This window comes from Balearica regulorum, chromosome Z (genome assembly GCF_011004875.1).
Source record: "Balearica regulorum gibbericeps isolate bBalReg1 chromosome Z, bBalReg1.pri, whole genome shotgun sequence".
NCBI classification, from domain to species: Eukaryota; Metazoa; Chordata; class Aves; order Gruiformes; family Gruidae; genus Balearica; species Balearica regulorum.
In genome coordinates this window covers 38,688,857-38,702,534 of record NC_046220.1, presented here as the reverse complement: position 1 = coordinate 38,702,534, position 13,678 = coordinate 38,688,857, and the positions used below count along the sequence as shown (strand labels likewise).

Below are 13,678 nucleotides of genomic sequence, written 5' to 3'. Positions count from 1 at the left end.
GCCCGAGACATACCTGAATGTGCTAGTTCTGCTCAAGCCAGAACTTATGTTAACCCAAAAGCAGTGTTCAATACTTCAGCCACATCAGAGCCACCAAGCAGGACAAGATAGTCCTATGTGCATACTCCAGAGTCATCATTAGTTTTATTTTTCTCTCATGAAACACTTGTCTGCACTAAAATGTCACATCTCTGAGAGGAAATCCACCTTTTCCTAAGATTCAGTGATTCAAAATGCCTGCAAGCAAAATTGAGGCAAGGAAAATAGGGAGTGATTTTTTGCCTTGTGCCTCTAGCACACGTGCTCATCACAGACACTGAGCTGGTGGGATTCCCAGCCACCAATTCCCTCACAGATATCTGCTGGCTAATATACTCTCATGGGGCAGCATGTCAACAAACATTTTTATTCTTTCAAAAAAATCACAGTGGTTGCATAATACAGACAGAAAAAGCCAGTCTGAATCAGCTGAGATGCATACATCCAGCAAATTTGTGTGAGACAATTATATACATGCCTGTATTTTCATATTCCTTCAAAATTAATGTGGTAGCTTTATTAGGGAATCAAGCTGAAGCTTCACAGCTCACTGCTCCATCTTCCCAGTGGGAAGTCAGCTGCGAAAGAGACTTTGCAGCACAAAGTGGAGGGCAATGCACTCCTGTGAGAACCATCTTTAAAAAGAGGCATTACCTCAGAAACAAGAGATGAGGTGATTCAGTACATTGTCTGAGAAAGCTGTGGAGTACTTGATAGTTTAAAGCCACCATTCACTCTACCTTTTCTTTGTGAATTATAAATCCCATGGGACATATGTACTCCCACTGACATATGAACATACAATCTGCACTTTGCAACAGCATCAGTGAATCTAGTTTTCTGTGGGTTAGTCCACACAGACTAGTAAATATTTCTTTACGCTGCAACATACAGGAAGAAACTGTAGGATAGAAGCATTGCCCCAAGGGAGTTATAATGCATGGAGAGCACACTTACACATCTGGAGGGAAAATTGAACACTAAATTTGAAGTTCTTGAAAAAAAATTCTACAGTCTCTCTCACTAGGATGAGTAGTGGAAATAAATCATATTTTTATGAGTTGACAACAAAGTATGGCATATTTCCTTCCTTAACTATGGTTATTTTGCATATCTGAATAGCAGTTCTACAAGGCAGAAAACAGTTAATTTGCTGTAAAATCTTTTTTGTTGCAAAATCATGACCGTTCCTTGTGAAAATACACAAAAAATATAATACTGCTGCAGCAAGAGCTGCCAGCTCAGACTAAAAAAACCTTTGCTCTTTTGCAGGCACTGTGAAACTTCTCCAAACTGATTTGCACGTACGTGTAACTATAAGTATATTTGAGGATTTCTTTATCCAACTATAACCATACCATTACTGCACTAAATACATTGTATGAAAATATCTTGAACTTCCTTGTACACCTGACTGATAGAATGCTTGCAGTAAAGAAGAAAATAAGGTCTCCATGTCCGGGTGCTTTTCAAAAGGACTGTGTTCTCTGCTTGTGTTTTGCTTTGAAGCTTTTATATTTCCAACTACCAGAAGTGACACAAATATATGCTGTAGCTAAAGAAAACTTCTCTGCTATGGAAAAGGTATAACCTGGGCCTCTAAAAACTTTCACTATAGAAAAAGGCTCTGTGAGAGTTATTATACTATTACAGTAGGTAAGATTAGGAAAAGTATAGCAAGATTTTTTAACATAGGTGTCCAAAGTGGTATTCCCAAATATTTGTAGATGCTCAGATAAAGCCTATAGATTTCATACTAAAAGGTAATTTTGGAAAGTGTCTGCAAAATCGTTTTGTTACCTCTTTTTGTTCTACATTTCCTTATTAGTTTGAAGGATCTTACACTGATTGAGTTACGGTCCCTGCCATCCATGGTAATACTTACCATAACTGGTATGCTCCCAAAATGTCTGGGGCAGTCAGAGCCTGTGCCCGTGCACAAACATGTCATGTTCCATACATTTCCAGCAAAAACAAGGGAGACAAACTGCACTTGGACCCTCCCGGCAGGCATCATCTCAAAACCAGCCTAATAGTGCTGTGGTGCTGCCTCAGAGATGCAGGCAGGAAGGAGCTCCATCTGCCACTAAATTTTGGGCCATCATTTAGCACACTGTTTTGTGCACATGATCGGTCCAGATTCTGGATTTTAAATCACATGGTTCTACACAGTAATCGTATCACCAACAAAAAAATTAAAAAAAAGAAATCATGAATATAAAAAGAAAAAACCACAAAGCCATCGACACCACAGATGTGTGCGCTGCTGGCAGCAAGGCGGCTGGAATGGCCTCTGGCTGGGACGACTGCGGGGGCTGCTGGCAGACAACACGCCGACTGACGGGTTTTAGTCATAGCGGTGCCGGGAGACCTCACCGAGCAGTGCCTCGCTGCTCATTGCCTTTCCGATGGTATTATTTCATTTATTTACTGCGATCTGCTTTCTCTTAATTGTCTCCTGCTGCCTAACCCGCGTTACACCCTAGAGGAGGGTGCACATAGAACTTCCCATAGCATCTAAACAGCAAAAAGCCACTTGAATGTCAAGTGGAAGCCAAGCCAGAGTGGGGTCTGAAAAAACAATGTTGCTCGAGTGCACAGCAAATAAAGGCACAACAGAGAAATACCTCAGAGGTAGGAAGCTGCTCAGCGCCGCTGGCCTGGCATGACCGGACCTCAGGCTTCAGCAGTGACAAGGGCCACGCGTTGTAGACTGATGGGCCCCAGCAGGCCCTGATGGCCAGATCAGCCTACCTAGGGCACCGCAGCAGGAGCTAAGCTCCCTGGCATGGCCTGACCCATGGTCCAGCCCAACTAACAGTGCAGGGGGCCCTGCCACCTCCCGGCCTTTCTCCCTGCTCTCTCCCGCAGGCTGGATCCTGCAATGCCTGCAGCAGGTCCGGCTCAGCAGGCCCCTCGGCTGGGCACGAGCTCAAAGAAAACTGCTAATACAGCCTAGATTTATCAGTCCTCTCTAGTTTCTGGTGTACCCGTGTTTAGAAAGTTTTGCGTGGTACTTTAAAATTGTAATCATAATTACAGCACGCATCATCAACAACCAGCTTTTCCAAAGGGTTAAGTATCCACCTGCCTGTACAATAAGATCACCACATACTGATGGTAAATCAGGACATTTCTTTAAATGTTTCTTCAGATTGTAGTCTTCCAGCACACATGTGCCAACATGGTAACTTACTGTCTTCTCTGTACAACCTTTTTAGCTAACTCATGCCCCACGTATAGGACCATCTAAAATGTCCACTGAAGAGATGGAAATCAAATGCAGGCAGTGGAATGCAGACTGGATGACAAACTTGTCTTTTTGTTTACAACTGGTAGTATACCATTGTTTTCAGATATACATTTCAGCACTGAATATATTAACATTTACATAAGCAGGGGAGTCAACAAGGAAAGTCATTAGTACCCTCTGCTGGTTGACTTTATAGTAGCAGACAATATACATGTCCTTCCTTGGCTTAATGACTTCTGTACAACCCGTCTTCTAAATAAGATCTATGGCTAATTAAGAGAGCTAATTATTCCTGTATAATTTAAGGAAAAAAAATAGGTGGAATTATAAAAAAGCATTAAAATTTAGGCGCAGTTTTGTTATCTGATATGTGGATTACTCAAAACAAAGCCCAGCTTGGAGTCTGTTTCAAAGTCACACCAATCCAGCTGGCTGTGCCAGGGGACAAGCAGTCCAGTCTCTCTGCTGCTTTACAGGAAGGACAAGCCAAGTCTTCTCATACTGCCTGTTTCCAAGCCTTTAAAAAAGTACGTAACCACTATGAAGTTTGCGCTTTGCCCATCAACTTCTCTTGCTTTCTATAAAAACCAGTCTTGAACACATAGAGATAAGAGTACCAATGCAATAGAGATGTGCAGGCAGCAGAGCCCCAGAAGTCACTGCTTTCATTGTAAAAAACTACTACCTCCCACAGCCAGCCAGCCAGCACACATCAAGCTGTCTGGGTACATACATTGTCCAGCTCAATCCTAGCTTCAAGGCGCTAAATGAAAGAGTGGTGCCCTTTACTCTGTGGGCCATGGTATCCCATTGTGTTCCATCAAAGCACAGAAATACATCTCTGCATCAGAACTTCACAGTGGGAAACAAAGGATGGAACACAGAGGTGCTAAAAGCTAGTGGAGAAGATACTGACAGTGAGCATTTTGTGTTAAATCTTCAGAGGCTGGGCCACAAACAAATTCTTCTCTCCATACATCAACTACAGAGGAAAAGAAGAGTTTTCCAACTATCTAAATTACTTCTGGATGGCTTGACATATCTCTGATGATAATCAAAAGGTAAGACTATGTCGCAGCCATCATTCTGTAACAAGAAATCACAGTCTGTTATGATCCACCTGGTGCCTTTGAAAGCTTTTGCTTGAGAATTTTGCTCAGATGCCATTCAATCCTGGGAAGCAGCAGACCAGATCAACAAAAGATGAAATGACTGAGAAGGAATCCAGAAAAGTTTTGTAGCTCCCAACGTCCTTCGGCCTTCACAAGGAGTTAGAGTAATTCCTTTCTGTAAGAGTTTATAAGGAGATGTGCCGAGAGAGGTAATGAGAATAAAGCAGTTTATTGTATATCTTAGGAGGAAGCTAACGTCTGGTACCTGCTGACATAGTTTATGATTTTACCTTGTCAGGATCATTCAATATCCAGAGCAATGCAGCAAGATTTTTAGAGAGGGGTTATTAGACCACCAGGCTCAGGGCAACAGAAGACGAGAAACCCAAGTATTATGGCCCAAGCAAGAGAAGGTGTTTTCTGTCTGTCCTTCCAGTATTTACATTTTTTTTAGAAACAAACCTTAAGCCTGAGTAGACTGTAAATACATTTTTGCTTTACTGATACGATTGTGTATTGTTTATGTTAATAACAGAAGTACCTAAAGATTCCAAACAAGGTCAGGACACATGATACTAGATACCAGGCAAGTACACTTAATTTAAGGCAAACTGACAATACAGTGAGTTCATAATTTGATTCAAAAAGTAGTATCGATACTCAGTTTCAGAACTATCAGAGCATGCTTGTAGCAAAACTGTGAACTACACCCTAACCTTGTGCTAAACTGGTGCCTTAGCTAAAATCTACTGTCTTCCTTCGATGCTGTAAATGTAATTGCATCATCCAGGTACTAGGAGGCAAGACAGACACAAGTACAGAAATCTGTCTAGTGTCTGTATTTATCTATTCAAATGTCACCCCTCAATCTGCTAATACTCAAATCTGAGCCAAAAAGCTTTACTTAAAGCTAAGCAGAGAAAAAAGGAGAATTGCAGGCAGCTTGAAATAAGGCAAAAGTTATTTTCTTTTTAATACACAACACATTTTTCATTAACCTTACTAACATGACTTAGGACTTTTCATGTAAATAATTTACAGTAATGCAAAGTCTGCATGCGGTGAAAAATGAAGTAAATTTGTATCTAATAAGAGGGAAAAGCTAAATGGCACATATTTCATTACTATGTTGATGGGTTGAAGATCATGTATTTTAAAGATATTCTGGTACCTGGAGACATAGATAGGCACAATGGAAATTAGAAAGAAAAACAAATTAATCATATTACCTGCTGGCCATTTTTAATAACTACTATGCATTTAATTTATCTAAAATTTGTGAAAATTATTTTCACTACTCTATGCCTAAAACAATGTGTCTTCATATCTAGTTTCCTTTTCTGGGCCTGCAACAGCATTTCGTATTGTTTTGTATTCCCTTAAAAATATAAATAAATTATTTTCTGGATGTCATGATCTATAGTGGCAGCTCCATCAGCTAAACAGGTTCTGTCTGCTCTTCATAACTATTAAAGTACCTATTTGCTCAGGGATTGTTGCGCTAGTTTCTGTAGCTCCATTTATCATCTGTTATGCATGCAATTTTAGTGATAAGTTAGACAAAGTGAAGCAATGAGAGAAAGCAGAGATACAAACAAGACTGGAGACAGATGAAGCCAAGGATTTTGAACTTGTAGCATGAGTTCCAGAAAGTCACAGAATCACAGAATCACAGAATGGTAGCACTTGGAAGGGACCTCTAGAGATCATCTAGTCCAACTCCCCTGCAAGAGCAGAATCACCTAAAGCAGGTTGCACAGGATTGTGTCCAGGTGGGTTTTGAATATCTCCAGAGAAGGAGACTCCAGAACATCTCTGGGCAGCCTGTTCCAGTGCTTGGTCACCCTCACAGTGAAAAAGCTTTTCCTCATATTTAGATGGAACTTGCTGTGTTACAGTTTGTGCCGTTGCCCCTTGTCCTGTCACTGGGCACCATTGGGAACAGTTTACCCCCATCCTCTAGACATCCAAACTTTAGATATTTACAAGTATTGATCAGATCCCCTCTCAGTCTTCTCTTCTCCAGGCTAAACAGACCCAGCTCTCTCAGCTTTTCCACATAACAGAGTTGCTCCAGTCCCTATAATCATCTCTGTAGCCCTCCACTGAACTCTCTCCAGTAGTTCCTGTCTTTCTTGAACTGGACAGACCAGAACTGGACACACAACTCCAGATGAGGCCTCACCAGGGCAGAGCAGAAGGGAAAGATAGCCTCCCTCAACCTGCTGGCCACGCTCTTCTTAATACACCCCAGGATACCATTGGCCTTCTTGGCCACAAGGGCACACTGACGGCTCATGGAGAACATGTTGTCCACCAGGACTCCCAGGTCCTTCTCTGCAGAGCTGCTTCCCAGCAGGTCAACCCCTAACCTGTACTGGTGCTTGGGGTTATTCCTCCCTAGGAGCAGCAGCCTACACTTACCCTTGATGAATTTCATTTTGTTCCTCTCCGCCCACCTCTCCAGCCTCTCCAGGTCTCACTGAATAGCAGCGCAGCCTTCTGGTGGATCGGCCATTCCTCCCAGCCTAGTATCCTCAGCAAACTTGCTGAGGGTGCACTCTGTCCCCTTGTCCAGGTCATTGATGAGTATGTTGAACGAGACCGGACCCAGTACTGACCCCTGGGACACACCGCTAGCTACAGGCCTCCAGCTAGACTCTGTGCTGCTCTCACAACCCTCTGGGCTCTGCCATTCAGCCAGTTCTCAACCCATCTCACTGTCCACTCGTCTAACCCACACTTCCTAAGCTTACCTATGAGGATGTTATGGGAGATGGTGTCAAAAGCCTTGCTGAAGTCAAGGTAGACATCATCTACTGCTGTCTTCTCATCCACCCAGCCAGTCTTGCCATCATAGAAGGCTATCAGATTGGTCAGGCATGATTTCCCCTTGGTGAATCCATGGTGATCACCCCTGATAACTACCTTTTCCTCCACGTGCTTAGAGATGACCCCCAGAATGGGCTGTTCCATCACCTTCCCAGGGATGGAGGTGAGGCTGACTGGCCTGTAGTTTCCCAGGTCTTCCTTCTTGCCCTTTTTGAGGACCGGAGTGACATTGGCTTTCCTCCAGCCCACAGGCACCTCTCCTGTTCTCCATGAACTTTCAAAGATGATGGGCAGTGGCTTAGCAACAACATCTGCCAACTCCCTGAGCACTCGTGGGTGCATCCCATCAGGGCCCATGGATTTGTGGCTGTTGAGTTTGCCTCAATGCTCTCTAACCCTATCCTCCTCAACCGAGGGAAGGTCTTCCTTTCTCCAGACTTTCTCTCTTAACCTCCAGGGTCTGGGAGTCCTGAGGGCCAGCCTTAGCAGTAAAGATGGAAGCAAAGGCAGCATTCAGTAACTCAGTTTTCTCTGTATCCTCCATCGCCAGGGCACCCACCTCATTCAGCAGCGGGCCCACGTTTTCCCTGGTCTTCCTTTTGCTGCCGATGGACTTGAAGAAGCCTTCCTTGTTGTCCTTGACATCCCTTGCCAGATTTAATTCCAAGTGGGACTTAGCCTTCCTCGTTGCACCCCTACATTCTGAGACTACATCCCTGTATTCCTCCCAAGTGGCCAGTCCCTTTTTCCACATTCTGTAAACTTCCTTCTTCCCTTTGAGTTTTTTCCAGAGCTCCTTGCTCGTCCATGCAGGTCTCCTGCGTCCTTTGCTTGATTTCTTGCTCTTTGGGAGGCACTGATCTTGAGCTCGGAGGAAGTGGTGCTTGAATACTGACCAGCTCTCTTGGGTCCCCCTACCTTCCAGAGCCCTAACCCATGCAATTCTTCCAAGCAGGTCTTTGAAAAGGCCAAAGTTAGCTCTCCTGAAGTCCAGGGTTGTAATCCTACTTATTGCCCTGCCTTCTTTCACGCAGGATCCTGAACTCCACCATCTCATGCAGCCAAAGCTGCCCCCAACCTTCACATCCCCAACCACTCCTCCTTTGTTTGTTAGAACTAGATCCAGCCGCACCCCTGTCCTCGTGGACTCCTCCACCACCTGTGCCAAAAAGTTGTCATCAATGCTGTGCAGGAACCTCCTGGACTGTGCGTGCCTGGCTGTGGTGCCTGTCCAGCAAATATGACGGTGGTTGAACACCCACAACAGTGTCACCCGTATAAGCCTGCCCCTTAATCCTTACCCATAAGCTCTCGACTTGTTCTTCACCCGTGCCTAGGCAGAGCTTGATGCATTCCAGCTACTCTCTCACATAAAGAGCAACTCCACCACCTTGCCTTGCTGGCCTGTCTTTCCTAAAAAGTAGGTAGCCATCCATGACAGCATTCCAGTCACGTGAGCTATCCCACCGTGTCTCTGCAATTTGACGAGATCATGCCCTGTGACCGCACATAGACCTGTAGTTCTTCCTGTTTATTCCCCATGCTGCGTGTGTTGGTGTACAGGCATTTCAGAGAGGTAATCAAGCACGGAGGTTTCCGTGGAGGAGTGCAAGAGGGTCCACCATAGCCATACACACCCTTGAGGTGGTTGCCTTTTTGGTTCTCACCTTGGGAGGCAGCTAAGAAGCATTTGTCACTGCTCTAGTTGGCCTGGCTTATTGCCCAGTTGGATGCGATGGCATGAGCATTGGACCCCACCCCCTGAGTCCTTCAGATTAAAGCCTGTCTCACCAAGTTGGCCGGCCTGCTGCCAAAGATTCCCTTGCCGCTTCTGGACAGGTGGATCCCGTCCCTCCCTAACAGGTTATAGTCATCAAAGAATGCAGGGCCTTGTCCAAATGCCTCTTTGTAAGGCACTGACAGGCATGGGGCAACCACCAGCTCTCTAGGAAGCCTGTTGCAGCCTCTGACCACCCTCTTGGCAAAGAAACAATGAGACTTGCTCTGTAGTTTTCATGTATTTCCTTTATTGGGGAGTCTGGATTTGGGGGGCTAGGAGCTCTTGAGGGCTGGTGCAGGCCCCAGCTGATGGCCCAGTGCTGGTCTGGCCGTCCCCCGAGGCACCCTGCCAGGTCACCGTCACGGTGCTGGCCTCTTGTTGGCTGGAGAGGTGTCGGAGCTGCCAGTCCTCCTCTTTGGGGGTCACCGTGGCCCATTAGGGGAGCCTTCACTGCCCCGGCTGGAGGTGGAGGGCCCGGGCACAGCCTGCCCTGGCTCCTCCTGGGGCTCTTCTTGCTCCGCAGGGATGGGAACGGGAGCAGAGGGCTGGCTGCCGGGACCCCCACCACCGGCAGCGGACGAGGTGCTGGGCAGCTCTTCCATGCTGGGTCTCGCAGGACTGATGGAGGGGGCTGGGCCGGGCGTGAGAGACCCTCCTTGGGAGGCAGCGGGGCCGGGGACACCCGCGGGGCTGCCCTCCCGCTGCTCGGCAGCATGGGCATCCTGCTGTCCCAGATGACGGTGGGCCTCTCCGCTGCGCCCTTGCACGGCGACACGTGCACGCTGCCGCACCAGTGTCGCCATGCAGTTTTGGTGGGAGACCCCCAGCATCCGGCCCGGCAGCTCTCCCTCCAGCCCGCGGTTGTTCGGGGTGCCCATGAGGGTGGCAAACATCCTCTCCTGCTCCTGTTGGACCAGGGGCTGCAGGATCTGGATGAGCGTTGAGTTGTTTCGCAAACCGCTCATCCAGTTTGGGGCGTAGAGGCCACCCACAGGACACCTGGGCAGCCCTTCTGCAGCCCCCCGTTGGGGTGTGCCATGGTGGTGGAGATGGTGGGCGGCTGGGTGCCTGGGAGCTCCTCCTGCCTGGCGGACGACGACTGGTGGAGTCACGGGTGGTGTGACGACGTGCTCCACGTAGTCATCGTCCGCCCGCACCGAGTGCAAGATGGAGCGTATTCCCCTCTTGCAGAGGGGGCACTCGGGCTTGCGCTCAGCCCACCGCAGGATGCAGGGGTAGCAGAAGCGGTGGAGGCATGGCATCACGAAGCTGGGCTCCTCCCAGCTGCCCAGGCAGATGGGGCAGCGGTCCTCCAGCTCCGTGGCCATGCTCTCCATATTCTGCGGTGGGCTGGGGGGAGCTGGTGATGACGAGCCGCTCCCTCTCACCGGCGCTGCAGCAGCGGGTGTCACGCTAGAAAAGGAAGAGAGGCCATGAGCCTTGGCTGGCCCGTTGGCTGTTGGAAGACATGCCCAGGTCCCTTAAGGAGGAATCCCTGGCAGCCCCCCAGGGTGAGGTGTCCCCTCCCAGCTCACCTGTGCTGCTGCGAGCGCGCCTCCGGGGTGCCCTGGCTGCCTGAACCTGGCAGGGCCGGGGAAGGTCCTCTGACGGCTCTGGGGTCGGGCACTGAGAGCTGCAGCTAACAACTCCCCGAGCGCAACACCAGCACCAAAGGCCTCGCTCAACTCCAAACCTCGCCAACTGCTCAGCCGGAGTGCGGGCACGAACCGGCTGGGTGTGGCCCAGTGCCCGAATATAAGCAGCGAGGGATGCGTGGTCACAATCCATCGCTCGGGGACGTCACAGTCCATCGCTAGGTGACATCACAGTCCGTTGTTCGGGGATGTCTCAGCCCATCCGTGGTGATGAGAGAACCCGTCGCTCGGAGACTTGGTGACATCATTGTTTGGTGACGTCACAGTCTATGGCTCAGGGATGTCACAACATCCATCCTTTCCTGAGGCGCTCACCCCAGCGGCGCTGCGGCCGCAGCACAGGCGTCTGGGGTTACCGCAATGCCACCGCCCGCTCCATCCCCCCATCTCTTGTCTTGTGCTCGGCATCAGTGTTTCACGCCAGGGCTGACCAGAAGTTAAAGTCCATTACACAGAATCACAGAATCACAGAATCACAGAATCACAGAATCACCAGGACTCCCAGGTCCTTCTCTGCAGAGCTGCTTCGTAGCAGGTCAACCCCTAACCTGTACTGGTGCTTGGGGTTATTCCTCCCTAGGAGCAGGACCCTACACTTGCCCTTGATTAATTTCATTTTGTTCCTCTCCGCCCACCTCTCCAGCCTCTCCAGGTCTCACTGAATGGCAGCGCAGCCTTCTGGTGGATCGGCCATTCCTCCCAGCCTAGTATCCTCAGCAAACTTGCTGAGGGTGCACTCTGTCCCCTCGTCCAGGTCATTGATGAATATGTTGAGTGAGACCTACAGGTGTCCAACTAGCTACAGGCTAGCTAGCTACAGGCCTCCAGCTAGACTCTGCATCGCTTATCAGTTTAAGGAGAGAAATACCATTCCTGTTTTAAAGAATTCCATTTTGAAGAAGTTCCAGTTCAGGTTCCAGTTCCAACCTTCAGGTATGTCTTTCATCTTCAGGAAAAACTCACAAGTTCCAATCAATACAAATGGAAAAATGCACTTAGCGGCATAAAAAGCCAAATGCTCTTCAGTAATGTAGAGGCTACATCTGCAAAGGACTCCACTGTTTAGGAGCCTTACTATTCCCGCTTAGCCATATCCAAGTCTATTAAAAGATCAGCATGCCAAAATAAGAGGATATGAATGATATCACCTCCAGCCTGATGCTGTTGATCTACAAGGAGTCTTAATTCATGTCTACTATCAGTAGCATTAGTAGGCATTCCTCCACCATGCTTATCTTGATACAAAGGTGTTTTTAGGGAATGAAACTGAATTAAACTTTGTGCAAAAGGCAGTAATAGGCAAAATGTTTTGGAAGGAAGTGCTCTCTGGCATATCCAGCAGATCAGAGCATGAATCTGATCCTCCACTTGGCCTGATTCAGATCAGGATCTTGTAGAAATTTTCCACATCCAGGCACAGTGCCTGGATTGCACAGTATCATGGAATTACTGTTTCTCTATTTCTCCAACTGAGGCCATTCCACTTCATCAAGCTAAAGAGATATTCCCAGGACAAGTGGTAGGAAGAAACAAAAGAGATAATCCAGTTGTTAGAGCACCCACCTAGCTAGTCTAAACCCCAACTTCATAAAATATTCATAGGAAATTACTTCACAGGAGGAAAACCACAAGCCTGGAGTACCTAATAACAGTGTGTGGGATTAGATTTCTTCTCCAAATCAGACAGTAAAGACATTTTAGAATGTACCTCATTGCATGTCCTAGCCACTAGTTTAATGGAGAGGATCTTTGTCTTTTGTTTTTAATCATTACATAGGGTTGACCTCAGCTTTAGGAGATGGTTTACAGCTGAGCAGCATTAGATGTTTCCTTCTTTTTTTAGGCTTAACTATCTGATTACCTGTGGAGAATAGGAATCACAGTTTTATTCCCCTCTTTGGCATTCTTTACCACTTAGCTAAGACAGCTCTTTGCTCAGATTGCTGGATACAGTGAATGCTCTACTTTGGTGTCAAACTCTCCAGGCTTCGCAACAGAAGCCAGTTACTATTCAAACTAAACCTGATGGTTGCAAAGGCATACACAAACTGCTGGAATAGTCTGCTGTAGTGAAGAAAAATTGCCCAAGAATTCAGAATTGTGTCTAAATAAGGTATAAAGACTGAATGATGTTCACATCAGTGTCATAACACTTCCAATAATTCATTTAATACCTGAGCATTTTTCATGGCAAAATATTTGTCTGTCAAATATGTTTCAGTACAGTATTTAAGAACTTGACCTAAAATCCAAGCAAGGAAGAATAAATATCACAGCAGACAGTATTTTTGTGTATTTCTGCCCAAATCAAGCAGCTGCATTCAGCATTTCTAAAATAGCTGTAATTAACCTTTAATCCAAATTTAATAAAGGCAATAATTTAATTTATATAGCTTTTCATATGCAAAATATTGTGCAACACTGGTGATTGCAAATCCTCTATGATGAGGTGCACATTTAGAATCAGGCTTTTAAGCAACATCCTGCAGAGAAGTACATTTCACTTTATATCATAATGAGTTCAAGGTAGAAATGAGCAAATTTCATGTGAGGCTACTGTCCAAATTGCTTAGTTAAAACTGCAAATTGTGGATTCAGGCATACACCTGCTTGCACATCAGAGTAGGAATTTCACAACAGTAAACAGTCAAAGACTTTCCCATTTTTGTCCTGATAACAGTTTAGATTCAGCTTGCCTAGAAAAACAGAGAGTGAGGAAGTATATGCAAACCCTTCAATGACAAACTCTATTCCATTTGAGAAAAAAATTAAAGATTATATAGCAGTGATCCCATTTCACATATCATTTAAAAAAAAAAAAAAAAAAAGTTCCAAGAAAAAGGATCCACATTGCATTACAAAAATTTGAGATATGTGAATTTGCTGACCTGAGCCATTTTTCCTGGGTGCAAAAGGCAAAATGTTTGTGGGAGAAGGAATGGGGACGGTATCATTGCAAGAGATTTTGTCAGCTGGCTATAGGGATAACAAACCAGGTCTGAGAAGC

General features: G+C 46.4%; 1 protein-coding gene across 1 annotated transcript; it reads right to left on the bottom strand.

Moving 5' to 3' along the window:
- Positions 1-9,438: 9,438 nt before the first annotated feature.
- LOC142599489 (uncharacterized) lies at positions 9,439-10,866 on the bottom strand. The gene is made up of 2 exons (XM_075740378.1): positions 10,552-10,866; positions 9,439-10,429 (listed from the first exon to the last, which is right to left on the bottom strand). Exon 2 carries the CDS (start codon positions 10,351-10,353, stop codon positions 9,439-9,441), a length of 915 nt encoding a protein of 304 aa, XP_075596493.1. The 5' UTR covers positions 10,354-10,429; positions 10,552-10,866.
- Positions 10,867-13,678: the final 2,812 nt, after the last annotated feature.